The sequence below is a fragment of the Lagopus muta genome, chromosome 4 (assembly GCF_023343835.1).
Source record: "Lagopus muta isolate bLagMut1 chromosome 4, bLagMut1 primary, whole genome shotgun sequence".
In the NCBI taxonomy this organism is placed as follows: domain Eukaryota; kingdom Metazoa; phylum Chordata; class Aves; order Galliformes; family Phasianidae; genus Lagopus; species Lagopus muta.
In genome coordinates, this window is record NC_064436.1 from 47227347 (window position 1) to 47254518 (window position 27172).

The following is a 27172-nucleotide window of genomic DNA, read 5'->3' on the forward strand; positions in this document are numbered from 1 at the left end:
TAATGAGGAAAGGTACTGTATTTGTTGAAATAAATACAAGAAATATTGAATCCAGTGCTGGATCAGCTAAAGCATGTCCAAATTATTGTCCTGACTTATCTGTTGCTTTATAATAAGGAAAGTCTAGAGGAGCCAGCAGTGGTCACTGAAGAATTTATTATCTAGCATCTACTCAACAGTGGGAAAATTGGGAATTTTGTTTAGGGATTTGTCTGTGAAACTGTTCTCAAAATAGAAATGAGGGTTGCATAGTATGGTCTGTAGTTGTGATAACTTAAATCTATTTCAAAACTAGTATCTCGGAGAGCTCACAGGTGAACTAACCCGAGTGGAAGCTGATGAGAGTCCATGTAATATAAAAATGAAAAGAAACAACAAAAGACATGATATCAGCAGTCAAAACTAGAGCTGTGATAGGCAGGCTGATAGGAAGTAAGAGAGGTGCCTGCTTCTTTGAACTCTTCTCCTTTTTCTCTGGTGCCATGTCTGAGAAAAGCTTCAGGTAAAAATCTCTGCAGATTTTTTGTTTGTTTTCAAGCTACAGCTTGTAGACTTTGTAGTTTTAAACAAACAGATATACTGCCAGAGGACAGGGGATTTCTAAACCATGTAACAACAGCTTTTAAGAAATATTGTATTTTCTCCAGGAGGTAAAGGTATGGTTGGTCTGCAAACGCCTGGTGGATAGCAGACTTAGGCACTCAAAGCATTAGGAGCTAGGAAGGAGAAATAAACCCAGAGGTTCATGGATGCTGCTAGGTAAACAACCCTGCAATAAAGGAGATGAACAGCATGTCCTAAGAGAAGGACTATGACTGGATGTTACTGACTATAAAGATGTGTCATCCAAGGTTCTGGTAGCTGAAAGCTCAGGCGTACCATGAAGAATTTAACAGATCCTGTGGCAAAGGGGATATTTGTGAAGGTTTGTGTGTTGATAAAGATCTTGAAAGAAATGCACTGAGAACAGAAATTGCCAGGGGGGAAAGATTCACAGCGAAGCATGCCTGATATAAGCTGAAATTAACAAAAATTTCAATGGAATATCTTGGTCTAGCTGATGTCAGATGTGCCACTGTCTTTTACTTCACTATGTAGATTCCTCTGTTATGAAAACAACCTTAATAAGCCAGATTCCAATAGAGAAAACATTTGCAGCAGGGGGGTGTGATGAATATACCTCAGCAGAGTAATCCTGGCAAAGCTGTGTGCTCTGGTTTAAGAGGGCTACAGCAGCAATGAATATGTCTTCTATAGAGAAGTGCTTTGGCAAGGGGCTTACTTGTACAAGCTGAACCAAAATCATGGCATGAAGCTTTCATCCCAGTGAAAAGCAAGTCGGGCACAAGCCTCTTCAACGCAGGTGATGCACTTGAATTGTGGCTCTTGTTGTAAAAGGTGTATGGTGACTTCGAACTCCTGTTTGCCTTTGAAGATGCTGTAATATGGGACTAATTATCTCTAGATTATACACAGAATTCTCATAGCAGTATGTTTAAAATACAAGGAAACCAGCAGAAAATGATGACTATCATTCCTAGAAAGCTCTGTTTCAGAATAAACTTCTGGATGCACAGTTTCTTAAGCTAGTAAGTGTGGTCTCCTGGCTGGAACTGACCAGAACTGCCCACTGGCTCCTGGGATGACTCATTCTCTGAGTTACAGTTTGTTTTCCCTTTGTGAGGGACCTGTCTGAAGGCAGTATACTGCTGCAGCTCTCTGCATCACTGCTTCTGCACAGCATGGTGGGGCTACTTCTTCTGGCCCTTATGGACAGGTTTCCAAGGCTTTCACCTGCCCTGCTGGGGAATAAAGCATTGCAGAACAGTTAAGACAGCTGAGCCTTTCCTTTTGAGACTCTGTATCTGCCTTGGAGACAAAGTCCCTGGGAGACGCTGAAGCTGCTCTATCTTCAGACAATGACTTTTTAGCACTAAAAACTCTAACTCAGGAAGACAGTGATCTACAATGTACTGCTTACTCTATTCTCAGAAACAACAGAAAGTGCAAAATGCCACTGTGAGATGAAGGGAAGGAGTAAACCGTGTTAACACATTTGGAAAAAATAGAGCCCAAGAAAAGACTTGGTTGGTGTCAGAGTTCCTTGCCTGTCACAGTCAATCATACAAATCCCAGTGTTGTTATGTCTGCAGCAGATGTTTTTATTATTGATGATGGGCTTTGGAGAATTTGTGTCTAGTTGGATTTGATTTGGTGTTACCATCTTTTTCTCAAGGCTGTTTCAGACCTTCTGGGAGCACTACTGCAGGGTGACAATTTACTCAGGTTGTTTGTAAACTTCATAGTCATGTTCCTCTATCTGCTACCTTGGCGCTTATTTTGATCAAGAATTGACACCAGAGAAATGCATTTCTCCCTTTATTTTCTCTCAATAAGACTGGGGAGAGAATTGAACTTTCTGCTGTAAAATTTTCTAATTGTTCTCCCAGAAAGAGTGGGGATTTGGGAAGAGGCTGAGATTTCCCTGAAATACAAGAAGCTGCATTTGGTGCAAGAGTGAAGGATTAGACAGACTATTAGAAAGTTGGCAAAGAACATACTCTGTAAATCCAAGGGATTGGTTCAGATCTGGTTTTATTTAAAAACCTGTTCACACAAATTTCAATCAAGGATATTGAACTGCATGAGAACAAGTTGTTGCTGATCAGTGCCTGTGAGGATAGGATACTGTTACTTAGCAACTTCAGAGCTGTCTTTTATAAATTCATCCTGTCGTGGATGTTACATATATGCCACAGTTGATCCTTACAAATCTTGCACTTGCTAGTATTGTAAATATATCTTCCAAGCAGCAGTACACTTGACAGATATCAAATCATGGCAGCTTCAGTTGTTCTTGCCCTACCTGCCTGCACAGCAAGACAAATGCTGTGGATTATCTTTGTTTGATCTTTTCCTAAGGTACCAGCCTGGTTGGATTTAAAGATGGAGCAGCTTCCACAGGAGCTGATACTCATCTTCCCCCTTCTTCCTTGTGCAGATTAAAAGCAGACAAGGGTCAAGTGTTGATTCCCAGTGCCTGTGTGCTGCTCTTCACCTTCTGCTGCAAGAGGTGATTATGAACTGTAATTTTATCTCTTTGAAATGAACACTTTGGCTCTGCACTAAAATCTGAAATGCTTGAATAGACATGATCTCAATTTTGGACAAGTGTTGTCTCTTTATTTCTCCATGTGGTTCTCAGAGGATTTGATCCTGGACAGGTATTTTTCATATAATTGGATTGCAGATATTCAGCAACTGATTTTAAATGTTTTCTATCTAGTCTTTGCCCACTAATTACATTTATTTTGAGATTGCCTAAGTTCACCATTGTCCCCAACAGGACTTGGAAATTCCAGTCTTTCTATATTTTCCTTTTTGCACATTTTGATTTATATGCTGTGGCACCATACAAAGGGACTTAGAAGCCCAACCATGGGTATTTGAGGCCTCTCTGGGCTCTGCAGTATGTTCTGCCTGGCCTTCAGCTGTTGATCCAGAATGATGTAGAGGCTGTTTCATATCTTCCAGCCCTTCACAAATGTCTTGGATACTTCAGGGAGCGTAAAAGGTGATAGATGTCTAGGTTGCCTTAGACAGTTGGCCAATGTCCACTAGATGATACAGCATGTGACAGCAGGAAAAGCATGCTAACAGCTTTGTGGAATTATGAGGGCAGCATGATTCACTGCCATTGCATCCTCCCACTTGTTTCGTAATAGTGAAGAGTTTGCTGACATCATGACTAAGGCAAGACAATGATGCTACTTTCCAGTTATTTGCAGGAAGATGTTCCCATGCAGAAGAGGAGAGGAAGGGAGAACAGGAGGTATGTTGAATGATCAAAGAGAGAAGAGGAAATAGGGAATAGCTCTGAATAAAAAGATCGGGGGATTTATTGGGGCTCACAAGACAAGAATGGACTTGTGACAAGCTGATGAAAGGAAAAAAGGCATATGCTGTAGGGGGATGTTAAACAGAAAGAGAACCTGCAACATCTCTTGTTTAACATAAGGAAGAGAAGGCATAGAAGAGTTGTGGTATCAGTCTTCAAATACATGAAAGGGCGCTGCTGACTTCAGTGGCTGAGTGAAGATCTGATGGGCTTGAAATGCAGGAAGATAGATTTCAATAAAGGAAAAACTTCCTTATGCTGATGATAAATTTTGCATTAGATGCCTCAGAATGTCACAGGGAAATCAGTCAGTGGCAATTTCTAGGTACATATTGTACAAATCTGTTTCAGGAGTGGTACAGGTATTGTACTGCAGCAGTATTCCTGCCTAAAGAATGGACTGTGGATCCTCCCGATCCTGTTCTTTGGGACACCAATACATATCCTTGGATCATCTCACCTGGACAGTAGTTGATAATAGGCAAGAAGAAAGGTGACATATTTTTGGTGCACAATTACTTTCCTTTACAATTACTTAAGTATCTATTTATGCTAATTCCTGACAGAAAGGGGTTACAACAATCTCTGAAGTAGTGCCCAATGTACATAGAGAATGAGCTCCATGATACACACAAATCATCCTTTTATCAGAGCTGTGCTTTTGAAATTTCTGAACCAACAACATCAATAAGTTTATTCTCTCATATTACTTCTAACTGTGGAAAATATCCTACAGAACCCTTGTCCATGACATACAGTTCATACTTCAATCTAAACTTGGTTATGTTGCCATGAGTACAACTTGTTATGAATTGTGTAGCATGTCTCAGACTGGCAAAAGAAAATTTGCTAATTAATCAGATTCTTAGTTTTCTTACGGTTCACCTGCTTGCTTTATGCGAATATTAAGTCTTGAGGTTCAGACTACGAAATCTGAGAGCTTTCACATAGATGTTTTGGATTATTGCCTTGTACGTAGTGTTCTGCTCTATATAAAAGCAGCTCTGGTCTCTCTTCAGGGGCTTTCTGCCCTGTCCTATGTTTGCCAGAGTGCCTGTATCTCTGCCTGTGGAATAGTTTAGTTCATACATCTTGAGCCTTCACAGTTTGATTTCAATATCTGGAAAGAATATTGTCAGGCAGGAGAAGAATGAAAAAAGCTTATATAAAGAATAAAACTATTTTTTCTAAACAGGTAAGAGATGCAGCAAATTTACTTTATGAAACTGAGCCTAACGCTGCAGGGAGATGCTGCTTTCCTGGGGCTGATGGCAGCATCAGCCGAGGATCTCAGTCCCCTTGAGACGCTGAAGTGATTCTTCCAGAATGGGTTTGAGTATTTGCATAAGTCGCTTGTTCCTTCTGGGCCAATGCTCACACTATTCAAAAACAATGAGTAAGAAGACCTTTGGAGTCAGAACGTAGTTTTGAGGAAGTCTAAACATAGGAAGGCATTTAAGCATAGAAAATTTAAGCATATATGATATGGGGCTGCTCCTTGTTGCTTAAGGATTCACCACAGTGAAGTCACATTTTAGAAACTCTCATGCTCAACAGTAGCAGAGATTCTCCTTGTGCCATGGTTTGTCAAGAGCTTTAGCCTTCTGCTATAAAAAGTGCATGGGAGGTGTACTGTGCTGTTTTGTGTCTGTCTACAAGTACTGAGTTGGCTGCATATTTCATATTGGTGCAAATAAAATTAAGAATTATTGCCTTGAGAGTGATTGAAAAGTAACTTACTCATTTTGGTAAAATTCAGTTTCATAGCCTCAGAAGAATGACTCTGTCATGTACCCACTACCTATGCATGCTGGGAGCAAAGGTTGAATGAGCTACCTGTCTTGATGCTTATCTCTGCTGTGTGCTCACATGTGCCAACTGTTGCTTGCCCTGTTGATACAAAGCCTGTGATCTCAGCCCTTACCCTGGTGTCTAGAGGAAGGTGAGTGGAACACAGCTGTCTGCAATTTCCATTTCAGCTAGCCCATGTAGACTTGCCGTCTTTGTAGTTTGGTTAGCATTGCTGGTGCTGTGTATTTTGATAAGTCTCTGCTACAGGACTGGATAAACACAACAAAATCAGTAACAACCAGACATGTTCCTGTTGGCAAACCCTGTAGTATTGCTGTATTGCTGTTAAACATTAGCACACTTATTTGAGAAAGAGCTTCGTTATGAAATTTGGCATCTGAAAAACAAACCCTGTGCGTTTTTGGTATGGAGGGATTTCATCTGTTCAGGTAATTGTCGAAGAAACTTCTTGCATCTTTCCAGGGAGTTTTTATGACTTCATTGTAGAGACCTCTCAGGCATTAATTATTATTTCTTTTAAAAAAATCTTTATTATTTAACCTTTCATTCCTACTTCTTCTGACAATGTGGCTATGTAAATGCTGTATGCTAAAAAGTCAATAGTATGCATGCTTACATAACTTGAACAGATTTCTGGATGAAGGAAGAAGCTTCAGCTCAGTCTCTGCTTCTTGCTAGGGGGAAGAAAGAACTCTTTATTTGGGAGTTTTCACACATTCTTATTTTGTAACTTTGCTAGATTTCTGCTAAACTCCTTGGGAAAGAGTATATCCCCCCCAAGGCTGCACAGGCAAACATTTTTTATCTGAAATTAGTGTATATTTAACATTAGACATTTGCCAGGGTAGGGCTGGACTGCAGACATTTTTTCTCACTTTTTTTTTTTTTAAATAAGAATCATAGAACAGTTTCCACAGGAGCTCCTTAGCCCTGTGTCAGGATAATTTTGTTTCAGAATTCCTCAGGGAGGAATGAAACCTGTTACTTTACAGCTGGCAAATGAGTGTACATAATATACTGCATGACTGTTCAAGCTTGCAGGCAGCTAAGAAAGCCTACTGCACCTTCCTTTTCTGAGAGATATCCCTGGCTTGGATGCGTACACCCTGGGCATTCAAAGTTATGAAGGTGACTTCTATTTGTTTAGGTCTCTGCCCACCCATTTGACATCATAGTTTCATCACCTGGTGCATGTCCTGATGCACCGGGTCTCAGTACAGACAACCTGAACTGCTTCTGACCTATGTCTGTTCTGAAACAGAAACAGTGCAGCTACAGTTTGGGATGCTCTGCTGAGCCTGGACTTATTTTGGTGATAGTACTGCAATTTTCAGCTGCTCTTCTTCCAGAATCAAACCCTTATCTTTGTGTTATTGTTGTCATTTATTGTCGTGTTGTTATTTATTGTCATTATGCAAAAATACAAGCCTAGAAGGGTACTGGCTTGATGATTGGCTCTGTCACTGGATGAGCACACTTCATGCTGTCTGTGTATGATGATGCAGAGCATATAATTCAGGAGTGCAGGTGCCATTCACCTACTCAGTCTCAATTTAGTTTGTTTAGAATGATGCACCACTAAGTATTCCCACATACTTTCAAAGATGCAATAAACATCATGGCAATAGTAGTAAATGTCATTAGCTCTTTGAATTAATAGAATTACTGTTGGCAGTCAGCAGCAATAGATTAGAGTAATTCTCGCCTACTACATTAGAGTAATTCTTGGCAGTGTGAACATAATGAATCTGAGGAATTTCCAATCTGAAAAATTCATAATCATCCAACTAAAACCTGGAATATAAATACTTAGCCTGTAATCACTGATCTTTTGTTGCTTTTCACATTATTCAGGGCAGTGTGAGTCTTTTTGTCAGAAAGTCTTAAAGTGTGTTTGAAGATTTCATTGGTTTTCAAGGATGCAGTTGATTGGTTAATGAGATTTAAAAATCCTTCTCAAAGTGAGACATTTTCCAGCTTTGTTTGCCTGAAATCACATTTTATTGGACAAATAGATTATAACTTGTCATTATGCAAATTAATATTAAGTCATGCCAGCTTAAGTGAGCTATAATTATTAATGTATCAATCCTATTCTATAGCTTCTGTAGAAGTTTCTTATCAAGTGCATAGTTTAATCAGCATTTCCCAGGGTTTCTTAGCTGTACTGATAAAAACAGCATCATCATAATGTTAGCTGTTAGCTTGAGTACTATGTGAAACCTCAAAATGCTACAGATGCCAGCATTTTTATGGAATGATAGAACAGTTTGGGTTGGATTGGACCTTTAAGATCATCTAGTTCCAACCACCCTGCTATAGGCAGGGACATCTCCCTCTAGACCAGGCTGCTCAAAGCCGATCCAGCCTGATCTTGAAGTCCTCCAGGGTGGGGGCATCCATAATCTCGCTGGGCAATGTTTCAGTTGTGTCATCACCTTCACAGTAAAGAACTCCTTCCTTATATCTAGTCTAAATCTACCCTCTTCCAGTTTAAAACCACTTCCCTTGTCCTTTTGCTATATGCCCTAATAAAAAGCCCCTCTCCAGCTTTCCTGTAGGCCCCCTTCAGGTACTGAAAAGTCACTATAAAGTCCCATTGTAGCCTTCTCTTCTCCAAGCCAAAGAGCCTCAGATCTCAGCCTGTCCTCACAATTAAGTGATTTTGTCTTTGTAATTCTTAAGAGAGTTACCAGTTTCCCTGTTGATGTAACTCAGTGGCATAAATGGAGTTATTGTTGACTTACATGGAAAAATTAAGTCCTACTGAGATCGTTCCCATTGGAATGGGATTGGGAATGAGGTTACAGTATTTCTGTTTGGGAATGTGTCTTTGCAGTTCCTGCCTTCTATCTGAGCGAAAGTAACTAAGGTTACAAAAGCTATGACTGTAAAATGGTTGAGGAAAGAGTGTGCTTTAAATCATCATCAGTTTGTTCCAAATTTAAATGACCTTTAAATAGCCATATTGAAAAGAAAGTATAGAGTGGCTCTTCTACCTCACTCTCAAAAGGTACGGCATGACGATGAGAAAGCACTTACACCTTTTAACAAGTTAGTTTAATTGTTGAAGAGGACATATTTTAATGACAGCTTTGGACATCAAAGGAAAACTATCACCTCAGCTGAACCATTCTGTATTCACAATGAATGTGGAGAACCTGCACAGAGCTGTGATGAAGTGCTATGCTAACCAACTTTGCCCTTCTCTGTCTACGTTATCCAGTCTTACCTTTGTTAAATTCAGAAGGACTTTTGTTTTGTTATGGCTTCCAGGACTTGTTCATTATTGGATGATAAATGGGAAAGAAAGTCAAAGTTTCTTTCTGCAGTTCACCACAGAAGCAAATGATGCTACTGATTTGACAAATATTCCAAGTAGACTTGCTTGGGGAAAACAAAAATCCTATTTTTTTTTTCTTCTTGTTCTGTAATTGGACTACAGCTACCTAAGTCTTACAGGAAAGAACATTCAGAGATGTGGAGGCTCCATAAACGTTATATATATTTTTACCAATGTGTACAAATCCAGTAAATACTGTTAATTCTCTTAGCTTTATAATCAGAGGAAGAAAATGTGTACAGCAAAACTACATCTTTGTAGGCATTTCCTTTCATAAAACAAACCTCTTAACCATTTTCCCCTAAACATCTGAACAATGAATTTTCAAGTCATTAGTAACTCATGTTATGAGTATTAAAAAAAGACTTCTCAATGACATAAAAATATTGCAAGGAAATCATAGTCACCTGACAAAACAGAAAAATAAAGAGGCAGAAATACACTGTACAGAGCAATAAACCGTTCTGTGTGAGTCTACCTCTTATCAACTAAAGCTCATTTAGATAACTTCACTTTAAAAACAAAATCAGATACCACAAAATCTCATAGTGATATTCCAGTATTTCAATAAGAAATCTGTTGAATGTTGTCATAATTGATGTGTTGGAAAGCTCTGGTCTTTGGTAAAGGGAAGTAATATAGCTGGATAAAACATAAATATCTATTGCTGATTTAGGAATTGAATTAGGCTACCCAGAATCTAAGCTTCCTTTCTAATCCTTCCTCAGAGGAAAACAATACTCACTTTTTGAATATCCCCAGCAACATTACATATGATGTCCTTGATCCCTGTCCAGCACAGTTCCTTGTTTCACTTATTGTTTCTCTACCTGACTCATCATATTGCTTAAGCTCTTGCCAATTAATTGTGGCCAGCCTTTCTTATCTCTTTATCTCTTGTGGGGGTGATTATATTTTTTTATTTTTCTAAAGAGCCTTTTTTTTTTTCTTTTTTTTTTTTTTTCTTCCTTTTTCTTCCGGAGGTTGCATTGCTTGGGGAGCTCTGTGCGTTCAACTCCTGCTGCTTCCCTGCTGTTGATCATCTCTTCTATCTTCCACCAGTGGCAAATAGCTATTGTGGGAGCAAGGGATAGATTCATAGGTTTTGGACAATTTGTCAGCAAGAAATGCCAACTGGAGAATTTTCCAAAGGATCCCATATGTAAAAGAACAAATAACATCCATTTTAAAACACAGGATGCCATGCTAAATAAACAATAGTTGTCACCAACACAGAAGGATTGGCTTATAAAATCTGTAGGAGAGAACTTGGTTTGCTGCATTGCCTTATGTTTTCATTTACTTTTTAGCCCAGAGAGGATTTTTTATTTTTTTTTGCCATGGAACACTATGGAGGGATATAGAAATTGAGATGTAATGTTTTACTTGCACTCACTGATTTTGTTTGTTTAAATCTTGTGTTCAAATACATAAGCCAGTAAACCGAAGAGTAAAATTCATACCACTCTGCTGATTATTTTGCTGATTATTATTGCTGATTAAACTGCCTGGTTTAAAAAACAAGGAAAATTAGGCACTGTCTATTCACAAAACATTCTATAGAACAAGAAGAAATATCAGTGTTCCTGTTCCAAAGCTGAAACCTTTTGTTCGCAGTCATGGTGTAGCACACTCTAAAAAGCTGATTTTCGTCTTTTGTAAACTTCTGTGAATTCTCCTTTTACTGTATCTATCACTCTAAAAGTAATGCTTTCTGTTTATTTTTACAGGAGCTACAACAGATTCAGAGAGCACAATAGCACTACTTGATAGAGTAAGTTCTCAGCTACAAAGCACCATTTTTCAACATAGTCACCATCATTAGCTATGCATTTTTGCCAGTGATGAATGAGAGCCTGCATTTCCATAATAATAAAAATCTGCACCGAAGAGGGTGACCCGTTGTTTCACAGTTGCAATAATGGCATCATTGCTATGAATATGTTGTTCATACAGTTAATCTTCTCATTAGCCTGAACAGATGGAAGTCAGAAGGTTCCAAATCTGGACTATGGGATAAGTGTGGTAAGGCAGTCCGGCCAAGATTGGGAATGTGTTTCAGACTGGTATGGAGTATGGTGATTTATGATGCAAGAGAAAAGTTGTCCTATTTTTTGGTCTAATTCTGGAAGTTTGAGCCTTCAGCTTAGTCAGTGTTTTGATGTGATGGTCAGAGTTGATGACTTGTCCAAGTTCCAGGAAATCCAGAAGTATCACAGCTTTCCAATCCCAAAAGACAGTGCACATCATTTTACTCATAAGTAGTGCTTCTTGAACTTTTTCTTTATTGGGAGCAGCGCTCATAACTGTTTTGCATTTAGTTTTTAATGTTACATCCTCTGAGAGATTTATTTTTTCATAAACCATCTTTCAACCTAAGGAAAATGTATTGAATTTTTGAAATTTGATTGTACTAGAATTGAATATAATATACTGTCTAGTACTTGCATTCCAGAGTACTGGAATGTAACTAGTACTTGCACTCTAGAATGCTCTACATACTTATTAAAATATTATTTACGTATTCTTTCTGCAGATCATTTCTTCGGTACGTTTCACTAAGTATTTGATACTCTTTCATCATTGATTCTGTGAATGCGAATTTCAGTGAGACTTCCTGGGTACATCAAGACTACAAAGAAACTGAGAAATTGCACATGCCTGCTATCAAGGTATTAGATCATTTCTTGTTAAGTTAAGAAACGTATTTTTGCTTGATGTTTATATTGCACTTCAGAAAAACATACCTCCCACCCTCACAAAATCCAGAAATTCTGGAGGTTTTTTTTTTTCTTCTTTAAGCACTGTTGTCAATCTAAGTCTATGCTATGTCTTTCCATCTAGGCCAAAGACTCATTCACCATTTGTTTTCCTCCCATTCAGCACCATTTTAAAATGCTATAATTTTATCTACGGAACTAGATATTAATGATGAAATTTAATTCAAAATATCTCTCAAAGCACAGGCCAATTTTAGCAAACCCATAACTAAAAACCAGCTGGGTGTCTTCCTGCTCTCTGCCAGAAGTCCCTTTTCTCCTCTGCCATGGAGGTGTTAGGTTTGCTCATATCCACGTCAATGAATAGGACACGTGGTGAGCCCTTACACTGCTGCTCCATCATGCAAATCTTGTGTATCAGAAAAAAAGCTATTGAGTATGAAAAATAACATATATTTAACTTTATGACTGTCTCCTGGGCGTATGCAATGAGAAACCCAAACCTGAGAAAATGAAATGGTTTGCTGACATTAAAAGCATGTGTTTACTTCTGTTCTTGTAACTATTTTCACTCAGACTTGCACACAAATTCATCTGTGGCACTGATATGGAAAGTCATATAAAAGTTGCCTATCTACTAGCAGTCATGCTGTGGAAAATATACTGCCATAAGTATTTGTTCATAAGTCTTTTCAAAGAAGAATTTAATGTAAATCACTTACTGTTCTTTTAACTCAGTGTTGTTCAACTGCTATTTAAAGCACAATTTTACAAGACGCTGAGTATCCTGGGGGAGGGGAATCACAAAATCTGTTATCTATGGGGTGTACCAATGTTTCTGCAAATAATCTCTGTGGCAAATTAATCTTCTCATGGGCCCACCTGTGGGATGATATAACCAGAAGGTTGACTGAGTGCGGGATGTTGCATTGATATGAATATTATAGTTTCTGCTTTTGTGAATGGCTGTAAATGTGTTGCTCCTAGCACAGACATAATTTACTCAAGAGACCAAAGGGTTGAAATTACTGAAATTGCAATGTTGAGTTGCTAAGGATTAATTTTTGAGAAAGCACACCAGACATGGATGTGACAGAGAACCCAGTAAGTGGCCATTTGAGAAAAGAGAACAGCAGACCAGGAAAGACTTTTTCAACTTTCAAGACACGCATTTTGCATGAAAGCTGTGGTTTTTAGTGTGCATTAAAACTCTACCACAAATACCCAAAGGAAAAATCTTTTCCATGGGAGGGAAATTTTGCTCACGTTCTGGTAATTGCTCTGGTAAATACATATGAAACTGAAAAAAAAAAAATTTTTTTTTCTATTGCTCCTTCTGACCCAGATACTATTCTTGCAATTTTTGCAAAAATGGTGAGACTATCAGGGATACACATGAAAATTTCCCAACCTCTTTAATGACTAGCAGAGCCCTCTGCTGTTGGATGTTGTTGCAATGTCCCAAAAACCGAGTAAATCTAACATTTCATGCAATTAAATAGCCTGTTCACAAAAGAGCCATGGCTGTTGCTTATCTGCTGTTACAAGAGGCAGGCAGCTGGTGATGTAAATGAGTAAATAGAAAAAAACTGTTAATTCTGTATTTTGACATGCATTGTTCTTTTTACAAATGAGTATAATTGTTGCCTTCTCCCAGGAGGTGAATCCATTCTGCAAACAGTATATGTAAAGTAAATAAAGTAAAAATGTGCTCCCAGGCTAGCCCAGAATCAGGTGTATTCTGAAATCTAATGCTGGTGAAGGATATGTGATGCTGTGACGTATTCAGTAACTTCCTTTTGTTCTTGTACTCACACTGTTCATCTGGAAACACACTGTACAGGGCAAAGTCTACTGCGCTGACTCGAGTTGAATTCACAGTTGCCTCTTGATATATCACAATATGTCATTCAGTAATCCCACTGAGGAAAATGTAATTACCATGCAACATCCCGCGCTGTCTTGGGGTTTCTCACTAAGTAAGTAAAAAATAAATTTCTGTCAGTACTGCAGAAATAGTGTTTTGGAGATGTTGGAGCAGACCAGCTGGGTCATAAGCCATGATGGTTCACTGAAATTACTGGTCACAGGGGGTATGTTCTTTTTTAGCTGCAGGCTGTATGTCTTTTCTTTCCATCTGAGTGTACAGAAACTTGTCCACTGTCCAAGTAAGCTCTTACACAATGAGTTCAATTCTCACAGTATCCCTGCGAGACATGAATTGTAACAGAGGAGAAATTAAGGGCCAGAGGAGTTGCTCTGTGTCCACAGCCATGCACGTCTGAGTAAGGATCTGAAATTGGCTTATGGTTCCACCATAGATGTCATCCTGAGTCTGTTGTCTTTTTTTCTATAACGTGACATTTAACTACTGATGGCACTGATCTGCTGAACAAAGAGTGAAATCTAAGGCTTCTCCATTCTAAGATGCATACTGTTCAAGCCAGCTGAATTACTATATTTTCCTCTGGAACTGTGACCTCCTCTGAGTGACGGTCATGCTCACTGGGAGGGAAAAGAATTAATTCCCACATACTTCTCCAAACTGTGGACTTATCCTAATTAATTTATTTAAATACAAATATATAAATTAAAAAAAAATCACTAATCTCTACAAATAATGGAAGAGACTCTCACTTGTGACTTTTAAAGCTTGTAAATAATGCTTATGTGGTAATACACTTGTGAAAATGAATGATCAAAAAAAAAAGACCATAAAGTCATAGAATAGTTAAGCCCACCCAGTTCTACCTCCTTGCTATATGCACGGCTGCCCTTTCCCCTCTTTCCTCCCCCCCACAGCTCAGGCTGCCCGGGGCCCCATTCAGCCTGGCCTTGAGCACCTCCAGCTTTCTGGGTAGCCTGTGCCATAGCCTCAGCACACTCACACAGCAAAGAATTTCTTCCTGCAGTCTAATCTAAATCTCTCCTCTTTTAGTTTAAAACCATTGCCTCTTGTCTTGTTGCTACACTCCATGATAAAGTCCCTATCCAGCTTTCCCATAGGCCCCTTTTAAGTACTGAAAGGCCACCATAAGACTTCTCTGTAATCTTCTCTTCTTGATCCCATGTCTAGGATGAGACTCTCTAGAATGAATTAAATTTTTACTTTTGTATTTGAAATTGTCTTCATGAACTGATAATTTTATATAGTGCAAAAGTCTCCTCCGAGAGCCTCTCTCTCTCTCTCTCTCTCTCTCTCTCTCTCTCTCTCTCTCTCTCTCTCTCTCTCTCTCTGATAAACCGTGCTGTGCTAGTGAGAAGAGCTAAAATAGCTACTGTAAGCTGACTGGTTCCTGTTTAATAACCTGCTATTTAGTAGGTTGTTCTTACACTGTATTTTTCTGACTTATGCTGGTAACTGTAATCCTCTCCTTTTTATTTACTCCAAATTTCTGCTAGGAATAATGAAAAGGAAATGACGTGGTATTCCTTGAGATCTCAATAATATATACTATTGGTGAGCTTCTGGAAAACAAAATCATTTCTCTTGGCAGTGCGAGCTGAATTTCTATGCAGGATTCATTTCAAATTGCTACTGCATTGGTACCAAATTTGCTTCTTATTAGTGTAAGAATCCACAAAGCATTTAACAAACTATGAAGTCTGTCATTGCAGATTTGGATCCCAGCATGTTACTGATGTTCTGAAAGCTTACTTTTTTTCTTTTTTTTTCTGTCAGTCCTGGTGCAGTGGATAAAATAAATCCTGAATTTATAGGTGGCTGCTAATCCCATGTTTCACTCCTTTCATAGCAAGCCAGTGACAAAACTCTACTGTCTGTGAGATGCAATATATTTATGTAGCCTTTGAACCTCATCTATATGAGCCTCTCCTTGGCTAGTGTATTGGTATTCAGGATGAATGGTTTACAAGCAAATTGATCAAAGAAAGGATAAATCATAGCATAGAAGAACACAGGGAAAGGTTCTTATTCCAGGCTTGGTTATTCTCTCATGTCAAAAATTAAGGATACAGAAAATTATAACAAAACAAAGGTTTAGAAACGGCTGTAATTGGAGAGCTGGAGTGCTCATATGAACTGCTAAAGAAACTGATAAGCTGGTAAAATGAACATGCACTTCTACTGGTGTAACAAATTTTACCCTGAGCAGTTTCACTGAGATCAATGGGACTATCAGCATCTAGTCTTTTTGGAAAGGAGCGGTCTCCTAGAAGCTCCTGAGATATTTCAGTGTGAACACCTGCAGCTGTCTGGTACTTGTTTTATTTCACCTGTGCTTAAAAGGCTCTTCTGATTAAAAACATGCTGAGGAAATAACTGCACTCTTCTTTTAGTATGATTAAGATCCTGAACAATATTTAGACACCATCTATCTGTTTCAGCAGTTTTAACTGCTGTCTCTTCAGTTCATTCTATAGATAATTAAAACAGACTCAACTGAAATTCTTCATCTCAGCCAAATGGATTGATGAATTTTAATGGAGAACACTTATTCCAGTCTTTAATTATGTTTGGCAGTCTGAAATCTTCGCTTTGAAACTGTGTATTCTATTGTAGGCATTTAAAACCTTACAATTCAATCTTGCTAAGTGATAATGCAGCTTTCTGGAAGCTGTCTTTTTGTTTTAGATTCCATTTTACTTGTTCATGACCTAACCCAAACAATCAAGCATTTTCCTTAGTAGAAGATACAGCAAACCTCAGTGTGACACCGCTTTGGCCAAAACCAGCACTGCACTTTTGAAAGGACACTGTCAGCCTCAATAGGCAAGAAGTCTAATCTACCTTCTCCATCCCCAGCATAAGAAAATCTTAATACAGAGCTATTGCTTAGAAAAAAGGGGAAATGGTTTTAAGTTGAGGGAGGGAAGATTTAGGTTGGATGTCAGGGGGAAGTTCTTTACAGAGAGACTGGTGAGGTGCTGGAATAGGCTGCCCAGAGAGGTTGTGGATGCCCTGTCCATCCCTGGAGGTGTTCAAGCCCAGATTGGATGGGGCCCTGGGCAGCCTGGTCTGGTATTAAATGTGGAGGTTGGTGGCCCTGCATGTGGCAGGGGGGTTGGAGATTCATGATCCTTGAGGTCCTTTCCAACCCAGGGCCATTCTGTGATTTGTGATTGTCTGGTATTATTCTGCTAGATTATTCAGTGATTGCTGCTGCAAATTTCTTAGAGGACATATTTGCAACAGTTTTGCCTTTGGGTTAGAAACAATTTCATTTTAATATATTTTCTGGAGTGCCGTCAGAATTACAGATAGTATTTCATGTGAGGGAAGAGGAACTTTAGAAGCCCAAATGTGTACCTCTTTTAGATCCAGAATTCTTCTAGAAAGAAGAAAAGGACTCTTAGAGAGTATTCAAGTATAAAACCTTTCTGGTAGCCACCTTGGACTCTGTCATCAACTGAGAATCCTTTAGCTGGTTTCTGAGGTTTCACTACGCTTCAAAACAGCATACTTTAATATAAGGAATGAGACATCCCAGAAACCTCCTCCCAGCAGCTGCTGCTTGGAATACAGCACTCCACAAAGCACAGTTTTCTGTCATTCAGCATCATCAGCTGAATGATAGAAATCTTCAGGCTTAATTCTGTAGCTTCAGATGTTGTCCAGACTACCTGGCATCTTGCAAACAGGAACAAGTCTTTTTTTGGTGGTAGCTTTGGAGCATGTTCCTGTTCCTTCCCCGAGGCTGGGAATCTTTTCACATGTCAGGGAGAAATGATGGTGTGATTATTTCCTCTCCTGACTCCTCAGTTTTACTTCCAGGTGTTACTTGAACAGCAGTTAGAAGACAATGTATGAGAACAGCCTAGAAGAATTACAGAAAACAGGCAATAGAGTAAAAAATAAAGTTGATTTTAAAAAGACCCACTAAGTTCTGCAGTCATTTGAAATGTGCCCCTTCAATCTCCTTATAAAAGCAAATGCTTACTTTGGGAGCTTCTGATATTCTCTTCTTTCCAGAATCAGAATAAAAAAGGCAATGAAAAGAAAGAAAATAAAGATACATACTTTTAATTAAGCTCTTTGTTCTACCTACCTACACATTCATTTAAAGAAGCAACAGGTTCTTGGGAGGACTTTGAATTTTACAGAGACGTTTTTTCTTTTTAGAGAAATGATAATTACAGCAAATGGGTCTTTTGTGTGAGTTGTTGGCAATTCAATTACTAAAGTATCATTTGTGACCCTGAATGCCCTCAGTGTGTTTGTGCTACTGAACTGTGAGGTTTGTGGAGGCTAACAGAGCCCAAACAAGAAGATTTCAGTGCTCACGATGTGTGTTGTTTGATGCAGATGCACAAAACATCTGGAGAAAACATGTGACCTTCAGTTATGGGATGAGAAAATCCATCTCATTACAAGCCTCCCATTGCTATAAGATTAACTGTAGATTTTAGGAGTGAGACCTGGAAGGAGAAGTGTTTTGGAGAATGATTAAGGAAATGTGTGGTCCTTTTCTTTGCAGCTATTTCTGGCAGTTTGTCACAGTAATAGCAGCATGTTTCAGTCCTATTTATTTATTTATTTTTTATTCCAGGTTCAGGAGAAATGAGAAGGCAAGATGCAGCTTATAAAAAATGTTGTTAAAATTCAACAGACCAGCTAGATAGTTTTCTATCATTTGTAATCTTGTGCTGCATACTTCGAATGTGCTTTAAACAAACGGGAAGTGTGAATACTGTCTGTTCTATTCAGAAATGTGGGTGTTGCAGGGTTTATACGATCTGCCTCCACTATAGACGTATCAGGATACCATGTGGTGTCAGGTATAAAACCCGGACTAAAAGATGTATGAAGTACATAGGTCAGAACTGAGCTTACCAACCCTTGAGAAAAGCTAAGCCACCTGCTGTGTCCAGAGAGAAGAAATTGAGAAAGCTGGAAGAACTGCCTGTGGGCAACTGTGATTTTAACATCAAATAAGAGAATCATATTTTCTATGAAGGGCATTCATAGCTAGTTCATTTAAACCTTGAAGTAAGGAAACTTGTGAAGTATTGTGCCTGTCAGGCTAAAAAAAAGGATTTGGTATATTGCTTATATTAACCTTGAAGCTGTTCTCAGTTTAGTTTGATTTTAAAAACAAATTCAGATTATAGAATGGCTTCAGTTGGAAGGGACCACATTCTGAGTCATATGTTTGACCTTTCTGGGTCATATGAAGCACTTTATCCTTTCTGTGTACTTGTTAATTTTGTTGAAGTATCACTTAGTTCTGTATTCAAATGAAACATGACATCGAATAACAGTGACCTCGCTGCTTAACCTCAGGATGTTGATTTCTACATTCACTCCATGTTTCACTGTTAACATAATTACTTACATTTGAAGCAGACAGTGATGAAATGATCTGACCTTTATATATTATTACTTGGCTAGTTTTTCCTTATTTGCTGGAAAAAATCAGTTGCTGAACATTCTTATTAATATTCATTTCAAATCCTTTGCATGTCCTTCATGCTGTAACTAGAAAGTAATTCTCCCTTCTTCTGCACTGCAGGACACAAGTTTTCATAAAGAATTGTTGAGTTTTACGTCACTTTTAAAAATCAATGTAATCTCTATGAATACTGTCTGATGGATGTATTTATATTGAGGATTTGCATTTATTATCATTGCAATTAATCTGATTGCTTCTGTTGCCTTCCTGACTGAGCAGAAGAAGTTGATTTTTCCGTTCTCCATGTACCAAACTTGAGATTCAAATAAAGGAGATTTTGCTGCTGTGAAGGAAGGGATCTATGGAAATGGAATTCATTTTGGTATGAAATTGCCGAGAAGAGAGATGGTTTTCTAGTCTGACATTCAGAGCAGCCAATATCCTGCTTTCTCAGTACTTAACCCAGCCAGTGAGAAGGGACAAGACAACATGTGAAACTTCAGGCAGTCAATAAACACAGCTGAAGAGTCCCTTAGCCTGCAATAAGTGCCTTAACATAACGTGCAAGGATACATAGAAGTTGGTCAATAGCTGGAGTCTAGTGTACAAATGCTGGCCTGACAGAGGTAATGGGCAAACTAAGAGTGGTTCTAAGCCTTACTCAGCTTGAGAGCTTAAACTAGCCCCTGGGAAGGAAGGCTAAAATGGGGTCCTGGGCTGTGGACAGCGTTGTGGTATATTTATCTTGAATATTACTCTAGTCTTCTCTTGATTTCTCTTCACTAATACAAAACATGATTTTATCTTGAACTAAATAATAAGAATTTACTAAAATGTGGTAACCCGTAGATATATGTAATAGTCTAAAAATATACAACAAGAATTGAAAAGATGAAATTACCTTCAGAACTGGGGCAGTTAATATAAGCAGTTGTGCTGGATATTAATGAATAACTTTCTGGAAGCTGTTGTGCATTTTGTTGTAAATGTGCCATAATGCATTTGCTGCAGTGGTGGTGTTCTGTGATACAAAATTACTATGAAAAAAAAAAATCAAAGGAAGAATCTTTCCCAACTGTTATTTGCTTGCTTATGATAATTTTGTATATCCTGAACCAAAACACAGTTTCTGTAAGATTCAGTAGGTAACTACTGAGAGAGAATACCTTCTGCCATTTACAGGTTCAGCCCTCAAGTAATAGGAAGCACTTCTATTATTCCAACCTCTAGAGGCATCTATGTGCTTGCCTTTCATCTATAGGCAAATTTGAAAACATTTGCTTATATATATGCATATGTTGACAAGTTAGTCTTGTGTGATAGTCCTAGATCTTGGAATTAAGCGCAGCCAACTAATGTTGAATTAATACTTATTAATATCAAGGGGAGTTTTGTTTCCCGAATGTAGTAAACAATTATGATTTTATAAAATAAAGTAACTCAGCTATGAAGTCTGACCCAGTTGCTCTGGGTTTGATCCAGCTGGGTCTTACAGGCTACCAACGATGTAAATTGCAATCTCCCCGAGCATCCAGTTTGTTTCCTGGACTGTCCTCACAGAATAGAAAATAATCATTTCCTTACATCCAACTCTGATCCTCTTTGGTTTCACTTCGCATCTCCCATCATGGCACATACCTCTGTGAAATGTCTGGCTCTATATTCTCTGTAACTTCTTCACAGATCCTGAGAATGTGCCCTCAGAACCATTTCTTTCCAGACAGAACAGTCCCAGATCCTAGAGCAAGCAACCCAGCTTGGTTGCTCTCCACTGAACTACCATCAGTTCTGCATCACATAACTGGGCTGGACCCAGAACCAGATGCAGTATTAAATGTAGTCTAGTGAGCACCAAGAAGAGATAATAAGTTCCCCTGACCTACTATCTGTGCTTTGGTCACACAGCCCTGGATGCCAACAGCCTTTTATACTGAATGGATCCATAACCCTCTGCGTCACATTGTACATGATATTTGTTCAAAGATTTCATTAATTTTGCTTGGTTCTGATGTTAATTCTGGATTCCTGATGATCACAGGATGCTCAGAAACATGCTTTATTTCTTTTCTGTACATACTGATTTCTGTCTTTTTTGAAGTGAATCGTGTTGTTGCATTGGTGATAAACAGTGAACAGCAAACTTCTGAAGATCTCGAAAGAACTAAAGCACATCAACACTGCTATGTGGAAAATGACTCTGTGAAAGTTCAAACTGAAAAAGCATGTGGCCTTCCAGAATGATCTATGCTAAAGATAAAGATGACCCTTGCTATATAGGTCATGGTGTCACAGGAGTTTGTTTTTCAGTTTTCCACACTTGCAGAACTGTTCACTACCCAAACTGAACAAAGTATGGTGACCTGAATGCACTAAAGTAGTTGAGCCTTCAGACTGATTATAAACTTCCAAAGTAGCATCAGAAAGTGCTTTGATCTTGGATTTCATTTGCAGCGTAAACTAGTGTTTCAACAGTAGGTCTGGGAGCAGCCCTAAAGCACTAGACTGCTTCCAGGAAAAGTGAGGTAAACATAGTAGAAAAAGATATCTGACAACATGAGCAGTGGAGCTTTTGTGCTGTGAGAGACACTTTGTTCCTCAAATCTATCACAGTGATGGGGTCATGATATGGATCTGCTCTGTGCCACAAAACATAACTTCCTCATTCAGCATAAGTCAAGGTATCAAAAATGCACCAGAAGATAAATTCTGTTTCTTGGTTCAGTTTCTTACGTATAATCATAAAAGCAGGAAAGATAAAAGAATATGAGAGGGTGGTATCACACGAAATGAATGGAAAACAAAAAAGAGATGTAGTTGGGATATCATCAGTTTCTCAAAAGGATGTAAAAATGAGTGGTTTAAACTAAATTATTTCTGAGTCATATGTTTTTCAACAGGTATGTTGACAGTATATGAGACAGACTTCTCAAGGAGAAAGCATGGGAAGAATATTGGGTGTGAAGAAGATAAAAAATTATATCACTCACTTCAAAGAACAAGGAAACATTTTTTTCCCTCTTCTTGCTCAGAAATAAAACCTGCAATCTGGTATCACACAAACCAATATCAAATCAGTACGGTAGGTTAAGTACAGAGTTTCCCAAAATGAACTAATGTATTTTTTTGCATCTCTCTCGACTTCTCTATAAAAGGTTCTTTTTCAAGTGCATTGGTTTTCCAAGCACATACAGCTACTTTTTCACTATGATAAAGGTATGACCACCTGCTCAGTAGAAAAAATATTTTAGAGAGAAAATCGTCATGTATTGTATGTGATGTTGGTTTTTTTTCCAGCTACTTCTCAACTATTTCCTAGTAGATAGAGCATTTGATTCGCTTGCGTGCCCTGGATCTTGAAGGTAGTTACTGTGAATCATGCTGCCCATGTTCATTCTTGCTGTGCAATACACATCTCTTCTTAATAGCATAAAGGTATCATGATAAACCAGACAATGCATATCACAGAAATTTAATAGATTCAGTAAACAAAGCAAAGAATCATTTTATATCTTTGGAAGCAAATGCTTTATAAATCCCAATTATTGTAGCAAGGATGGGAAAATCTGATGGAAAGAGTTTAAAACTTATTTTATATTTGGAAATAAGTAGCTTTTGAACAGAGCATTGGTCATTAGGTCTTTTACATCCTAGTTCTCCTGCTTGTTTCACATAAGACAATTCAGTAGAATATTTCAGAATAGTTTAGCATATTTAGAGAAGAGGCTACAGGTAGACAAGCTGCCTGATTGAACAGTTGTTACTATTGGTTTTCATAGAATTCACAATAGTTCTGTTGTCTATATTTCAACTTTTTACACTATGACTTGTACATACAAATCTGCCTGTTGACTTGGCAGACAGCCTACAGCCAAGACAAATTCTCATCTAATTCACTGAAGAGGTACAGAGATAAAGTAAAAATCTTTACTCTTATCTAAGCACTGGAACTGGAATAGGAAGTTTAACCCCATCAGTGTGTACCAGGATTTGGAACAGCTGCTTCTGACACTCTGAAAATTAGGTTTTACATGACTGAGGAAAGCACAGGCATGAGACAACTGCCCCTGCTACTCCTGTGTGAGACTGATTGAACAGAATGGTCTTCTGGCCTTACCTAGGAATGGTTGCTTCCTTCCATTGGGAAAGATGTGGCATTTTACGTAATGAAAATATTTTGATTTTTTTGACCCATCTTAGTCAAGCTGCCCCTCTTAGCAGTCTAAAAACATCCAGCATACAATTTTCCATAATTAAAAAACAAATTACACTTTCCCAAGGGCTGTGCAAGGTTTGGAAGGGAGAAGAGGGGTGCATGTTGGATACTTCAGAGCTAAGCAGAAATGCTGTGAGCCAGTGCTACGCGATTATTACCCCTCGACACTGCTACTGGAAACTGTCAGATCTCCCCTTTGAATTAACAGGATTCAGCTGTTGACACTTGACTTTTCTGAGCAGGTATTTTGGTGATGGTGTTGGCAGTATTCGGTTATCCCAGGATACACCATTTTGCAGAAGCAGTGATTCTGCTACAGAGTGGGAGAAATAGTTTGGAGTTTGTTTGTTCTTCGACTGTTCAGACCTAAAGAAACTCCCTGCTTCATCTGAACAGTTCCTACCATGACCACCACCAGAGTACAAAGTAGCAACAGGAACTCCAAGAGCTGATACCTCTATCATGCTCTCTATGTTCTGCAGAGTCCAGTTTGCTCCATGCAAAGTGGCCAGACTCCTCCCTCCAGATTCTGTTAGGTGTATAAAAAAATCTAGCAGTGACAAGTAAGAACCCTGTATGTAGAGCACGAAGAGAAAAACATCTCTCTTCAATTTTGTGTGACAACTGTTAATTTTATTATATGAAACAAACACATGAGAAAATTACTTTGAACAGGCATATATTACTTCCCCCCCCCCCTTTCTTTTTTTTTTTTTTTTTTTTTTTTTTGTGTGTGTGTGTGAAATAAACTGATGATCAGAATGGAAATATAAGGTTTTAAGCTTCTTTTAGCTAAAAAGAGGAAAAAAAGCATCTTAGATTTTCATGAGACCGAACATAAGAAAAGAGAGAGAGCAAAATGCCTTCATTTCTGTAAAATGTTCAAAATTGTAACTGATGATTTTTCAGTTTCTTCTGGGAAAAGACTACTGAACGAGGCAACCTCTGTACATAGTTTTGCTCTCCAAGCCTGCATCTCTAGTCAGCTGGAACTCAGCAGCAGAGTTGAAATCAAATGACACTCCTTTTACACCTGTACCTTGGGGACTTCTCTAATTTTGATAGCTGGAGAGGGGACATGGTTGTGCATTTAATCTACAACAGTTTTCTACGGGAAGGGTTGTTTTTGCAGAAGCTTCATATTGTTTACTTTTTGCTGCTTTTATTCAGTGCCATTTTACATTAAAAAAGCAAATACACACAAAAACAAACCGACCTATCCCTGTGCAGCTACAGCCAAGCAACCCCAACATTTCTAAACTCAATTGCTGACCGTGTGAACAACCACCGCTAGCAGAGCCCAGACCCTCAGACCTGCTGCAGGCATTTCGAACACGGCAGCGAGCACATGTGGAGTGCTTGCTTAAGCATGCAAACATTACGCCAACAGCGCAAATAGCTTTTCCTAGCAACCCCGACGTGCTCGGCTATTGTGCAGCATGTGCTCTCCCTTGCGGTAGACAGCCCCGAATCCGGGCTTGCTCTTAGCAGCCCCGACGCCGCTACAGGTGGCCGCGCGGAATTCATGCTGCCGGCGGAGACCGGACGCTAAACTGTCGCGGCGCTGCGACGCGGCCGGCAGGCGGCGCCATAACGCGGAGGGCTCGGCGCCCCGCAACCCCGTCCCGCCGCTACTCACCATGTTGACTTCCGACACCACGTCGATGCTGGCGATCTCGATCCGCATGCCCACGTCGACGGGCGGACCTGCGCGGGGGGGAGGGAGGGAGGAAGGGGAAGCGGGAGCCGGTGTTAGGCGGAGATCCGCCGGTCATCGGGCCGGAGAGCGAGAGGTGCGGGCGCCTCACCTCCGAAGTCAGGCCTGAGGCGGATATCGTAGCCGTGCAGCAGCCTGTCCACCGTCTCCTTCACGTAGGACATGTTGCTGGGCTCATCGGCGCTGCGGGAAGGAGCAGAACCAAGTCAGGGAGGCGGCCGCTGCCCCGCGCCCCTCCCCGACCAGGCAGCGCTCACCTGCGCGCCGCGCACCCCACGGCCAGCACCAGGGACAGCGACAGCGCCCATGGGCCGCCCCCCCTCGCCGCTCTCATCCCGGCCCCGGCCGCGCCTACGCCTCTCGGGGGCGACTGCAAGTTGGAACGGAGCGGAGCAACAATTGCCGGCAGCGCAGCGCATGCGCCGAGCGGAGCGCCGTGGGCACCGGTGTCTTTGTTAGCCGGCGTAACGCAGGTGCCGTGAGTGCTGTCGTTTGGCCGTGAGGGCTGCTAGAATGAACGCACCTTTCTTTTCTTCCTCTTTTAATCACCTCCTAGCTCAACTCGGTGGAACTTCGGCGTTGCTGTTGTGAATTCTTAACGTTTTCTAGTCATGATTATTGTATGCTGTAGTTGTACTGGTGATCAGGTGTGATTGGTGCTGCTGGGCATACAGCACTCGACATGTACTAAAAGTTTGAAAACACGGTCCTGATAAAGTTACCTGGTTTCTTTTAAACACTAAATTAGGGTTTTCCGTGGGACTGGAGTCCCTTTGGTCTTCTCGATGCTTTGCAGCATTCTGTCTTCTACATAATTCTAACTTTGCCAAAAGCTGTGTGGCAGTCAACTACAGCTGTACTAAAAGGAGACACCTGCTCTGTCTGGCCTGCTAAAATCTGTCATAAGGTGTGAGCGCAGGGGATTATCCTATGTAAATTCTCATTTCTGTATGGTTTAAGGCAACTGTGCTTCAGAGTAGCTGTTCTGCTGGCAGCCTGTCAGTGTGAGGTGTGTTTCTGAAGCTCCTTTTGGGATGGTTGGGATCTAAGCTGGGCTCTGGAAGCAGCTGCAGACACCTGACTGTGCAAAGAGAATGCTGGGAAGGACCTCAGTGACTGGGGGCTGAGAGCAGGGATTTGTGTGGGGCTCTGAACAACACACCTCAAGAGTGCTGACATTACATGGCCACAGTAGGCAGCAAGAAGGCTCCTTTCTGGCTCATTTGGGGTGGGTGATGGCACCATGATGGAACTTATCTTCCAAATGCTTCGAAGGCTGAATTATTATTAACAGCAGAACCTCTATGCTCTGATATACTATCAGTTGAAACACTCTGTGGTTTTATAGGATGTGTAAAGAATACTGAGGTTCTGTTTTCTTCTTGAAAGATTTATTTCTAGAAAGAAAACATAGTGTGCTTCTCCAGGTCACCAGTGTAGCAGAATCTTGTCTTTCATTTGAATAAAAAATTAGACATTCTAGTATCCTTCTGCAGCTCTTTAATACCTGTGATAAAGAACCGTGACTTCTAAAATGAGTGACTGTGGCAAAGAGGCTAACTTTCATAGGCCTTATATTATCACAGACGTTCTAAAAGCTATCAAAGATGACGAGACACTTGGTGGTCTGATTTTATGAAACTGAAGCTTCTTCTGCAGCCAATAAACTTGATTCAGAAAAGTGCAATGCATGATTCCATATGCTCTAGATTTTATTCTCCCGCTTGGGCTGAGTGAAACCTGATAGGTTCCCTGTGTGGCCTTGTGGACTCCGGGAGCTGCCTGAGTGCCCTAGAAGTCAGACACGCAGGGATGTGTGACTCTGGTCTGTGTTGCTTTGCATTGCTGGAAATCAGGTTGTGCTTTAAAACATTGCTGATAATAATTGCAAATTCTTCTCCTGCTCATTTCTGCACTGAGCTTAGTATTGACAGGGTCAACGAGAGGGATGCATAGATTTTCAGGAGGAAACCTTTTTTCTCATGCAGAGAAATGTTTCCAGTTTATTAAAAGTCATTTTATCTCAGTGCTCTTTTTCATTTGGAAATCAGAAAGTGCACAGTATAAAAAGCCAGTGCATTGCTCAGATAATATCAGCTGCTTAAGAAGAATGTATC

The 27172-nt window shown here is 39.7% G+C and overlaps 1 protein-coding gene and 1 long non-coding RNA gene across 7 annotated transcripts in view; one reads left to right on the forward strand and one right to left on the reverse strand.

The window, feature by feature from the left end:
* LOC125692289 (uncharacterized) overlaps positions 1-20701 on the forward strand; it is a 48328-nt gene extending 27627 nt beyond the window's left edge. Inside the window, exons 2-4 of the long non-coding RNA XR_007376564.1 lie at positions 10784-10827; positions 11590-11725; positions 18283-20701. This is a non-coding gene — a long non-coding RNA (uncharacterized LOC125692289). The remainder of the gene's footprint in view (positions 1-10783; positions 10828-11589; positions 11726-18282) is intronic.
* The window catches only part of GABRB1 (gamma-aminobutyric acid type A receptor subunit beta1), a 91402-nt gene extending 64803 nt beyond the window's left edge, over positions 1-26599 (reverse strand). For all 6 annotated transcript variants that reach the window (XR_007376559.1, XR_007376558.1, XR_007376560.1 and 3 more), the window contains exons 1-3: positions 25313-26599; positions 25147-25238; positions 24978-25045 (exon numbers count right to left, since the gene is read on the reverse strand). Coding sequence is in view for 3 of the 6 variants with exons in the window: in XM_048942586.1 (XP_048798543.1) it covers positions 24978-25045; positions 25147-25238; positions 25313-25389 (237 nt within the window). In the remaining 3 variants the exon portion in view is untranslated. The remainder of the gene's footprint in view (positions 1-24977; positions 25046-25146; positions 25239-25312) is intronic.
* Between the last annotated feature and the right edge of the window lie 573 nt (positions 26600-27172).